The sequence below is a fragment of the Salmo trutta genome, chromosome 4 (genome assembly GCF_901001165.1).
Source record: "Salmo trutta chromosome 4, fSalTru1.1, whole genome shotgun sequence".
In the NCBI taxonomy this organism is placed as follows: domain Eukaryota; kingdom Metazoa; phylum Chordata; class Actinopteri; order Salmoniformes; family Salmonidae; genus Salmo; species Salmo trutta.
In genome coordinates, this window is record NC_042960.1 from 44,291,265 (window position 1) to 44,303,082 (window position 11,818).

General features: G+C 44.1%; 1 protein-coding gene across 1 annotated transcript in view; it reads right to left on the bottom strand.

Moving 5' to 3' along the window:
- Positions 1–37: 37 nt before the first annotated feature.
- The window catches only part of LOC115192418 (disabled homolog 1), a gene marked incomplete in the record, with an annotated part of 82,875 nt that continues 71,094 nt past the window's right edge, over positions 38–11,818 (bottom strand). Inside the window, 7 exon segments of the mRNA XM_029750906.1 lie at positions 38–1,872; positions 5,006–5,175; positions 5,425–5,635; positions 5,804–5,976; positions 6,087–6,296; positions 7,537–7,633; positions 7,785–7,847. Of these exon segments, the coding sequence (XP_029606766.1) occupies positions 1,798–1,872; positions 5,006–5,175; positions 5,425–5,635; positions 5,804–5,976; positions 6,087–6,296; positions 7,537–7,633; positions 7,785–7,847 (999 nt within the window).

Here is an 11,818-nt window from a genome sequence, read left to right on the forward strand (position 1 = left end):
GCACACGTCACATGCGTAGTGATCACCCGGAACCAGCTGTCATTGGGATGTGTTTAATAGGAACTGTAATACATGGTGGAGATGTAAATCAACAGAAAATAAAAGTCCTCTAAAAATCCACTGTAGAATGCTGTTGTATTCATAAAGATAAAAATAATGTGTCAATTTACATTAAGAAACCGTTATCTGAGGTAAGGTTAAAATATGTCTAGAAATGTTACTAATCAAACAGCATTTTTTTCCCCTTTTAGTCCACTTCCTCATCTTCTTCTTCTATTGTCCAAACGTCATTATTAATCAGTTGTCAGTCCAGAGAAGTCTAATTACACAGAGATTCTGGCCATAAAATAGGGAGTCATTGGCATCACAGTTGATGTAGTACTAGCAGAGACAGACGGACGGATAGACCGGCAGACAGACAGGCATGGAGACAGACAGACGACCAGGGTTAGGGGCCGATGACAGACATACAGCTGTAGGGAGTGTCTGGTGTGGTTGTGATGATGGGTAATGCTCCTGTCACTCAGACTGAGAAATGATATGACGCACAGACGGGATGATGGTATGACTGTACAAGGTTACAGGGCACATGGATATGGATCAATAAAGGACTGCAGTATAGACGAGGTTAGGGAAAGACACTTAAAGGATCATGGACCGAACAACGTCAGGCATTGAGAGAGCAACAGAAGCCTGGACAGACAGACAGAGGAGATGTTGGTATTGCTTGATACCTTCTGGTTGCATAACTGAAGCCTGCCTATTTTATGGCACAGAAGTCCTGCGGACAGAATGATCATTGTTGTTGTTGTTGTTATTATTATTATTATTTACAAAATGAGTTTGGCAAACCAACGATCAGGTCTCTTAAAGCCATGTGACTGTGCAACTCCAGTAGAGCTGACAGTAGAGCGTCTTGATGGATTTATAAAATAAAAACTCAATTTCCCCTTGTCTGTTTTAATCGATATTGTACAAAAGCTATTATAGAGAATGAGCAGTTCAATCACAGAATCAGTTAGTTTGGCAACATCCATCCGAAGGCGGGGGTGCCCGGTAATTTGGCAATGTTCGTCCATGCCAGGCGGTGCCTGTTAGGCTGGCAACATCCATGCCAGGCGGTGCCCGTTAGGCTGGCAACATCCATGCCCCGCTGAGTCCATTCCCTCTGAAGCCTTCCCTCTGAATCTGTCTGAGAAGAGACATTTGGCAAAACACTGTGTCGGTGTGTGTGTGTGTGTGTGTGTGTGTGTGTGTGTGTGTGTGTGTGTGTGTGTGTGAGTAGCTCCCAGAGAGTCTGTTTCTGCATAGTCATCCAGCAGACGCTCACATGAAGGTGAAACACCCAAACAGCCAATCAGATGCCAAGGTCCCAATAAACCGGCTAATCAGAAATAAGGATCCCAGCATACCATTCCTGGCTCGTCCCACAGGATCCACTTGCTACAGACACTAATTTGGTCCATGTCTGATAACACTGTGTGAGTTAGGAAGGGAGACAACACCTGGCCCAGTCCCCTTTTGGCAGCATAGTCTCTAGCAACGTTTGATGGAGGGAGAGAGAGAGACAGAGAGATGAAAGGAATGAATGAAAAGAGAGTAGAGGGAGTAGATGGAGCATTCCATCCTTTGTTAGAGGGGTGACCAGGCTGCTGCTTGAGAGGAGTAACACACACACACACACACACACACACACACACACACACACACACACACACACACACACACACACACACACACACACACACACATCGGGTTGGTTGGTCAGCGTTGGTTGGTCAGTCCAGTGTCCAGTGTTCAGTGTGTCTCTTTCTTCCCTTTGTTGACCTGGGCGTAGAGAGGATCCTTCCCCTGCAGACAGAGATCCTTCCCCTGCAGACAGAGAGAGAGGAGACACTGTTAGCATGTTAGCATTAGCATGACCCACTTGGTCTGAACCAGACCTGGGTTTCAAATACTTTATTTGTGCCTGTTTGAGCTTGTCTGGCTTAATCAAACCAGTAAAAAAAGTCCCAAAACCGCAAACCCTACCCATGTGGCACTCCAGGTAGACTCAAGCAAACACTCAAAGTACAAGTATTTGGTCCCGAGTCTGGCCTGAACCCAGGTCCCCTTCTGTCTACCTATTCCTTAGTCTCAAATCCCAGTTTCAACACATTCAGTTCCTGTTGTCAACACCAGAGGACAGTAGCACCCTGCTACAGACAGAGAGACCAGCCACGCTGCTGGGTCGAGTGTATTGTTGTATGCATAGATAGAGCGTTAGTGATGGAAGAAATCTATACAGTTAAATATAGGGGAATTCTTGTTGATCATATATCGTATCGTATTGTTTTAACAATATTGCAATATAACTTTTGCTCTAGTTGGTTGTACCTGCACTAAAACTCAGTATTTTTCCTTCATAGCTTGTTCTCCATCTTCTTTTTAAAAAGGGAGACCATTTGTTTTCAGCACTTTAATTGCCATGACTGATAAAAACTGGTTTTCTCATGGCTCTCTCTTGTCCCTCTGCAGCAGACACGTGGTGAGCAATACCTTTGGACCATGGAATCGCATTAAAATCACAGTACTGAATCACGATACATATAGAATTGTGATAATCGAGAGAATCGCAATAAATATCGTATCGGCACCTAAGTATCGTGATATATCATGAGGTCCCTGGCAATTCCCAGCCCTATAGTGTGTGTGTGTGTGTGTGTGTGTGTGTGTGTGTCTGACTGGGAGACTAGTTATTATGACTCAAGTCTGCCTCCCTCCTACAGCATTGTGTGTGTGTGTACGGGAGTGCATGTGAAAGTGTGTACGTGCGCGCATGCGTGTTTGTGTAGCAGACTTGAATGGGAGAACATATCCCAGCAGGTCTGATGGCTGTCTGCAGAGTAGTGATTGGGTTTAGGATTCTTCATGGGTTTTAATTCATGCAAATTAATAGCAGCCAGTCATTAGTGGTGGCAGCCCAGTATTAGTGATGAAAACACTGTCATTACATAGTTCCCTGTGTGTGGGTGTGACTGACACCCCTATCCTTACACACAAAGTTCTAGATAAGCAGATGAATTGTGTCAGAGATCATGTAAAGCCACTGCCAGTGGTGGAAAGTCTCTCAATGCAAAACATTCTGTTAACCTGAAAGGCAGTCTAAGATATATACATTTTACATCCCATTATATACCATATATTATAAACCGGGTGGTTTGAGCCCTGAATGCTGATTGTCTGAAAGCCGTGGTATATCAGACCGTATACCACGGGTATGAGAAAACATTTATTTTTACTGCTTTCATTACGTTGGTAACCAGTTTGATAATAACAATAAGGAACCTCGGAGGCCTGTGGTATATGGCCAATATACCGCGATGCGTCGTGCATTAGAACAGCCCTTAGCCGTGGTATATTGGCCATATACCACACCTCCTCGGGCCTTATTGCTTAATTATACTAGGGCTGTGACGATACCAGTATCGCAATATTTATTCCATGGCAAAGATGTAGCTATGCATGACTAACAGAACACAACATCATGACAGCATGGCCATGCACATTAAGGAAGTCATCAGATTGTTTTAAAGACACACACTGCAGTAATACTCACACACCTCTGGTGGTTATAGGGAGAGCAAACACAGATACACAACAACACACACACACAGGTGCAGAACCACACAATACAACCACAGGCAGTCAGACACATCATGCCATCATCAGAGCAAGCAGCAGGCAGGATGAGAGAGAAGGGAGAGATAAAAAGGGAAGACTGGAGAGAAAGAAAGAGAGAGAGAGTAGAGCGGATGAACAGAAGATCAGAAAAGGTGCGCTTGGAACAGGCAGGCTGACAGCAAGCAGAGGAAGAAGGCAGGAGAAGGAGGAGAGGAAGGAGGGATAGATACCTACCCAGCACCCAGCCAGCATCTATCTAGCTGTCGGCAGGTGGACTGGTCTGGGCTGGACTAGAACCTGCTGTCTCACTGGGACATGGAGACCCAGACCCACACGCCTGGAGAGAGGGATGGAGGGAGGGGAGGCGAGGAGAGGAGAGGAGAGGAGAAAGAAGAGCAGGGAAGTAAGGGAAGAAAGAAAAAGAAAAAGTTGTAGGTGAAATCAGGATAAGAAAATAGGAAAATACAGGCAGCAAAGTGACAGAGTAGCAGTGTACTAAAGGAGAGAAAGGATGGACACACCCACACACACTGAGCTGTTCTAAAAGTCCCCTCTATTGATTCCTGAAACACTTCTGCTCTTTACACTAACTCCCTCGCCACAGAGTGGGAGGCTGCTTCTCGCTCTCTCCCTCTCTCTGTTCCTCTCTCTCTCCCCTTCTCTCTCCCCCCTCTCTCTCTCTCTCTCTCACTCTTATTTGGGTTTTGTTCCATAGTAATATGGAAAAATATCTAGATCCCCCTGGTTCAGCTGAGTTACCCCTCTGTCAGAGAGAGAGAGAGAGAGAGAGAGACAGGAGAGGGGGGATACTTAGGAATTAACGGTCAACAGAATCAATGGTAGAAGGCATAGCTTCCAATTCAGTTCTTTCACCATTGTCAGGTTGGTGACTCCAGTGCTTTCATCTCTCTCTCTCTCTCTCTCTCTCTCATATAGATTTGGTGAATAATAAATATTAATTGCCCTAGAAAAGACCCTAGGGGTTTTTTCTCTCCTGTAGTTCATCAGTTGAATAATAACATGGTGCTACAGATCAGATGATGTATGGAGCTACCTGCTAACATTAATAACATCTTAATGATCTATCTGACACTTCAAGCAGCTAATTTAATGCTTTACTGGCCACACACACACACACACACACACACACACACACACACACACACACACACACACACACACAAACAGGCCAGCTATGAGAGTAGCCAATCAGAGAGAATAATTACCTGGCCCACTGTGCTGCTACACAGCCTATTCATCAACAGATCTAAATACACACACACACACACACACACACACACACACACTCTCCGGGCACGCACACACACACACAGTCACTCACCGCATCCTCCTCTCCACTGCGACTGGGGGAGCCCTCCACCTCGCCGAACGAGTCATCTGTGGGGGGGTCGGTGGCGTCTGTAGGAGGGTCACTGATGTGGTCAATGTGGTCACTAACGTGAGACAGCGACGATTTAGATGGAGAACTCTGTCTGGGGGCCGGGGTCGGAGCTGGGGGAGGAGAGGGGGACAACGACTGTCTCTCTTTAGTTTTATTGATGATGATGATGACGATGATAGCTAAAAGATGAATTGCAGCGACACATACAATAAAACAAATTACAATTGATCAAATGAGATACAGAAAGTAAACAAGACTGGGAGTGGAGGCAAACACGGAGGTGGAATGGACTGAGGGCTGGAGGAAACTTCCAAACAGAAAGTCATCTCTTAAACAACCAGCCAGGTGTGTGTACATACGTGAGTTAGTGGAGGGCGTGGTGGAGGTGACAGGAGTGAGGTTGAGCTGAGAGATGTCAAAGTCGTCACAGTCGTCTGTATCGGTGACGGTCCCCACGCGGCTGAAATAGGAACTGAAGGCCTCTGAGGTCCCCGCTAGACTTTGGTGCTGGTCCCCCATCTTAGCAGGCATGGCAGGGGGCTTCGCTAGCTGGAAGTCCTTAAACATCTCCTACAGAAAGAGTAGAAGATGTTAAAGACACACTATGTAAGATGTTGGGCAATAAAAAGCTTTTGTATAGAGCTTTTGTGTCGTGGCCAGGCCATTACCCTAAATGTGACTTGACTCTCCATTGATTTGTTTGGTTTAAATAAAATGGCTGGAATAAAATGATCGTACCTTGCTCATCTTCTGCCGCTGCCTCTCTGCATGCTGTGGACTGGAGGCTGATGAGGGGGCGGGGTTAGAGGCAGCGCCGGCAGATGATAGGCTGTCGCAGGGTTGATTAACTGGGAGGAACATGGCAGGCAGAGACCCTGGCTGGGTTGGGAGGTAGGCTGTAGCAGGGAACCCTACACACAGGAAAATACACTTTACTGTGTGTGCGCGCATGTATGTATGTGCATGCGTGTGTGTGTGTGTGTGCGTGCATACGTACATGTATGTGTCTGTGTGTATATACCTGCTCCAGTCATGGCGGCCCACTGCTGCTGTGTAGCAGGGAAGAGGTTGGCCTGGCCCCAGATGAGAGGCTGGCCTCCAGGCAGGACCTGGGCTACAGGGAGGGACTGACCCAGGGGGGACGGGACCCCGAACAGAGGACCTGCCTGGGCTGCAAACGCCTGCTGGGACCACACCTGACCTGGAGGTACTGCTCCCATCGTCACATAACCTGGACACAGAGAGGAGAGGAGAGAGTTATACTCATGCACAAACACAGAAATAAACACACACACATAAACACACGCACAAACACACCCATAAACACACGCACAAACACACACATAAACACACGCACAAACACACCCATAAACACACGCACAAACACACACATAAACACACGCACAAACACACACATAAGCACACGCACAAACACACCCATAAACACACGCACGAACACACACATAAACACACACACATAAACCCACGCACAAACACACACACAAACACACACACATAAACACACGCACACGCACAAACACACACAAACACACACATAAACACACACACATAAACACACACACATAAACACACACACAAACACACACATAAATACATACATAAACACACGCACAAACACACACATAAACACACACACACATAAACACACGCACAAACACACACATAAACACACGCACAAACACGCACATAAACACACACACATAAACACACGCACAAACACACATAAACACACGCACAAACACACGCACAAACACACGCACATAAACACACGCACAAACACACCCATAAACACACGCACAAACACACGCATAAACACACGCACAACACACGCATAAACACACGCATAAACACACGCACAAACACACGCATAAACACACGCACAAACACACGCATAAACACACGCGCAAACACACACGCAAACACACACGCATAAACACACGCACAAACACACGCACAAACACACGCATAAACACACGCACAAACACACGCATCAACACACGCACAAACACACACATAAACACACACACACACAGAGTACCCCATGTACCACTGCAGTAGTGACCTACTTTAGCCTGTGGTTAATGTTGTGTCTTAATTGTTCTGCTGAACTACGATCATTACATCCACGATGAGCATCAGTCATATCATAGAAGAGAGGGGAGAGGAGAGAAGAAGAGAGGAGAAGAGAGGAGAAGAGAGGGGAGAGGAGATTAGAAGAGAGGAGAAAAGGGGAGAAGAGAGGGGAGAGGAAGGGAGAGGAGAGAAGAAGAGAGAAGAGAGGGGAGAGGAGAGAAGAAGAGAGAAGAAGAGAGGAGAAGAGAGGGGAGAGGAAGGGAGAGGAGAGAAGAAGAGAGGAGAAGAGAGGGGAGAGGAGAGAAGAAGAGAGAAGAAGAGAGGAGAAGAGAGGGGAGAGGAGAGAAGAAGAGAGGAGAAGAGGGGAGAGTTCCTACCTGAGGGTACGGAGGCTGGGTTGAAGGGGGTGAAGAGTTCCGTTGTGGGCTGCAGGCCCAGAGAGGGGTCCAGGGTGTTGGCTGGAGAGGCTGGGGTCTGAGGGAAGAGAGGAGAATGGGGAGGAACAGGTGAAAACTACTTTCCACCCTCAGGGGAGCTAAACAGACACACACATGCAAAACAGTGGTCTAACTACGCCCTGATCAAATGTCAGGAGAGAGCGAGAGGGAGGGGGGTGTGTACTCACCGAGGGGGAGTAGATGTCCGGGAGTGTGGAGATGTCTCCAAAGAGCTCTAATTGGTTGATATTCTGCCAATCAGAAAGAGAGTTCACACCCGTCAGACGTCAAGCTACAATAGAAACGTCAGTGTTGCATGTCCCAACACACGTGCAACACGCGTCACGAAAACACAGAACACGCAACATGCCTGACGCGACCTGGTACCTACCTCTGGCGGCCACAGTGACGTCATCAAACTGCACCACAGGGTGATGATGTCATAAATGAATGGAGTGATATGATTGGTGGAGGCAACAAACAGTACCTACCTGATCCAAGTTACTCTAATCCACAGTATCTCTCGTCCCTTAACTTCAATCTCTCTATTTATGTCTCTCTCCATTACATATCTCTATATATGTCTCTCTCCATTACATATCTCTCTATATATGTCTCTCTCCATTTCATATCTCTCTATATGTCTCTCTCCATTACATATCTCTATATATGTCTCTCTCCATTACATATCTCTCTATATATGTCTCTCTCCATTACATATCTCTCTATATATGTCTCTCTCCATTACATATCTCTCTATATGTCTCTCTCCATTTCATATCTCTCTATATGTCTCTCTCCATTACATATCTCTCTATATGTCTCTCTCCATTACATATCTCTATGTCTCTCTATTACATATCTCTCTATATGTCTCTCTCCATTACATATCTCTCTATATATGTCTCTCTATTACATATCTCTCTATATGTCTCTCTCCATTACATATCTCTCTATATATGTCTCTCTCCATTACATATCTATATATGTCTCTCTCCATTACATATCTCTCTATATATGTCTCTCTATTACATATCTCTCTATATGTCTCTCTCCATTTCATATCTCTCTATATATGTCTCTCTCCATTACATATCTCTCTATATATGTCTCTCTCCATTACATATCTCTCTATATATGTCTCTCTCCATTACATATCTCTATATGTCTCTCTATTACATATCTCTCTATATGTCTCTCTCCATTACATATCTCTCTATATATGTCTCTCTCCATTACATATCTCTCTATATATGTCTCTCTATTACATATCTCTCTATATGTCTCTCTCCATTACATATCTCTATATATGTCTCTCTCCATTACATATCTCTATATGTCTCTCTATTACATATCTCTCCATATGTCTCTCTCCATTACATATCTCTCTATATGTCTCTCTCCATTACTTATATCTCTACATATGTCTCTCTCCATTTCATATCTCTCTATATATGTCTCTCTCCATTTCATATCTCTATATGTCTCTCTCCATTTCATATCTCTCTCCATTTCATATCTCTCTATATATGTCTCTCTCCATTTCATATCTCTCTATATGTCTCTCTCCATTTCATATCTCTCTATATGTCTCTCTCCATTTCATATCTCTCTATATATGTCTCTCTCCATTTCATATCTCTCTATATGTCTCTCTCCATTTCATATCTCTCTATATATGTCTCTCTCCATTTCATATCTCTCTATATGTCTCTCTCCATTTCATATCTCTCTATATGTCTCTCTCCATTTCATATCTCTCTATATGTCTCTCTCCATTACTTATATCTCTCTATATGTCTCTCTCCATTAAATATCTCTCTATATGTCTCTCTCCATTTCATATCTCTCTATATATGTCTCTCTCCATTACATATCTCTATATGTCTCTCTCCATTTCATATCTCTCTATATGTCTCTCTCCATTTCATATCTCTCTACATGTCTCTCCATTTCATATCTCTATATATGTCTCTCTCCATTTCATATCCCTCTAACATTGCTCATCACATTCTTTCTAGCATTAATACGGTATTTAGCTCTGTGGAGCCCGGAGAAAAAAGGAGACTATTTTTAGTTGTTAAAGATGTGAGGCTTTACATGGTCAGAGATTAGCATAAATCAGAGATAGGGCCAATCAGAGCCGTATATATATAGAGCTAGATCTATGTCCAGTATTCTGCTGTTCAGGGATCTGGGGATCATGTCTGTACAGACGCTTCTTAGAATATCTCCTTTCTGGTTCCACTAGTTAAACTGATAGGTCACACAGACCATGGCACTCTTATTACATTCTAAAGCTTATAGTGTTCTATCTATCAGATAATGGATCACAAAGAGCGCGTCGTTTCTAGCCACACGGCTGAGTGCTGTATTTCTGCTGTTAGTGAGAGAGGAGGACATATGTACATACTGTTACTGACTGATAGAAAGACACTCACAGTACGAGGGAGAAACATTATGTAGTACACTGACGCTGCCCTGTCTTTCTTTCAACTCTGAACTTACTGACATCTATGGCTGGTAGTTTTAGTCTGAATCTCCCGGAAGCTGAGGGAGGGTCCCTTCTGATCGCTGTGGTCTCAGTGTGGTCACTGCAGTGTGTTACTAAAATAAGTAATATGGGGCCATTTGGGACGTAGCCTGGGTCAGTACTGAGCTGAGTATATCCTGTGTTATTAATGAGCTGAGTATATCATGTGTGTTATTAATGAGCTGTGAGGAGTACTGAGCTGAGTATATCCTGTGTGTTATTAATGAGCTGTGAGGAGTACTGAGCTGAGTATATCCTGTGTTATTAATGAGCTGTGAGGAGTACTGAGCTGAGTATATCATGTGTTATTAATGAGCTGGGAGGAGTACTGAGCTGAGTATATCCTGTGTTATTAATGAGCTGAGAGGAGTACTGAGCTGAGTATATCCTGTGTTATTAATGAGCTGAGAGGAGTACTGAGCTGAGTATATCCTGTGTGTTATTAATGAGCTGTGAGGAGTACTGAGCTGAGTATATCCTGTGTGTTATTAATGAGCTGAGAGGAGTACTGAGCTGAATATATCCTGTGTGTTATTAATGAGCTGTGAGGAGTACTGAGCTGAGTATATCCTGTGTGTTATTAATGAGCTGTGAGGAGTACTGAGCTGAGTATATCCTGTGTGTTATTAATGAGCTGTGAGGAGTACTGAGCTGAGTATATCCTGTGTGTTATTAATGAGCTGAGAGGAGTACTGAGCTGAGTATATCCTGTGTGTTATTAATGAGCTGTGAGGAGTACTGAGCTGAGTATATCCTGTGTGTTATTAATGATCTGTGAGGAGTACTGAGCTGAGTATATCCTGTATTATTAATGAGCTGAGAGGAGTACTGAGCTGAGTATATCCTGTGTTATTAATGAGCTGTGAGGAGTACTGAGCTGAGTATATCCTGTGTTATTAATGAGCTGTGAGGAGTACTGAGCTGAGTATATCCTGTGTTATTAATGAGCTGTGAGGAGTACTGAGCTGAGTATATCCTGTGTTATTAATGAGCTGTGAGGAGTGCTGAGCTGAGTATATCCTGTGTTATTAATGAGCTGTGAGGAGTACTGAGCTGAGTATATCCTGTGTTATTAATGAGCTGTGAGGAGTACTGAGCTGAGTATATCCTGTGTGTTATTAATGAGCTGAGAGGAGTACTGAGCTGAGTATATCCTGTGTGTTATTAATGAGCTGTGATGAGTACTGAGCTGAGTATATCCTGTGTGTTATTAATGAGCTGAGAGGAGTACTGAGCTGAGTATATCCTGTGTTATTAATGAGCTGTGAGGAGTACTGAGCTGAGTATATCCTGTGTGTTATTAATGAGCTGAGAGGAGTACTGAGCTGAGTATATCCTGTGTGTTATTAATGAGCTGTGAGGAGTACTGAGCTGAGTATATCCTGTGTGTTATTAATGAGCTGTGAGGAGTACTGAGCTGAGTATATCCTGTGTGTTATTAATGAGCTGTGAGGAGTACTGAGCTGAGTATATCCTGTGTGTTATTAATGAGCTGAGAGGAGTACTGAGCTGAGTATATCCTGTGTTATTAATGAGCTGTGAGGAGTACTGAGCTGAGTATATCCTGTGTGTTATTAATGAGCTGAGAGGAGTACTGAGCTGAGTATATCCTGTGTTATTAATGAGCTGTGAGGAGTACTGAGCTGAGTATATCCTGTGTGTTATTAATGAGCTGTGAGGAGTACTGAG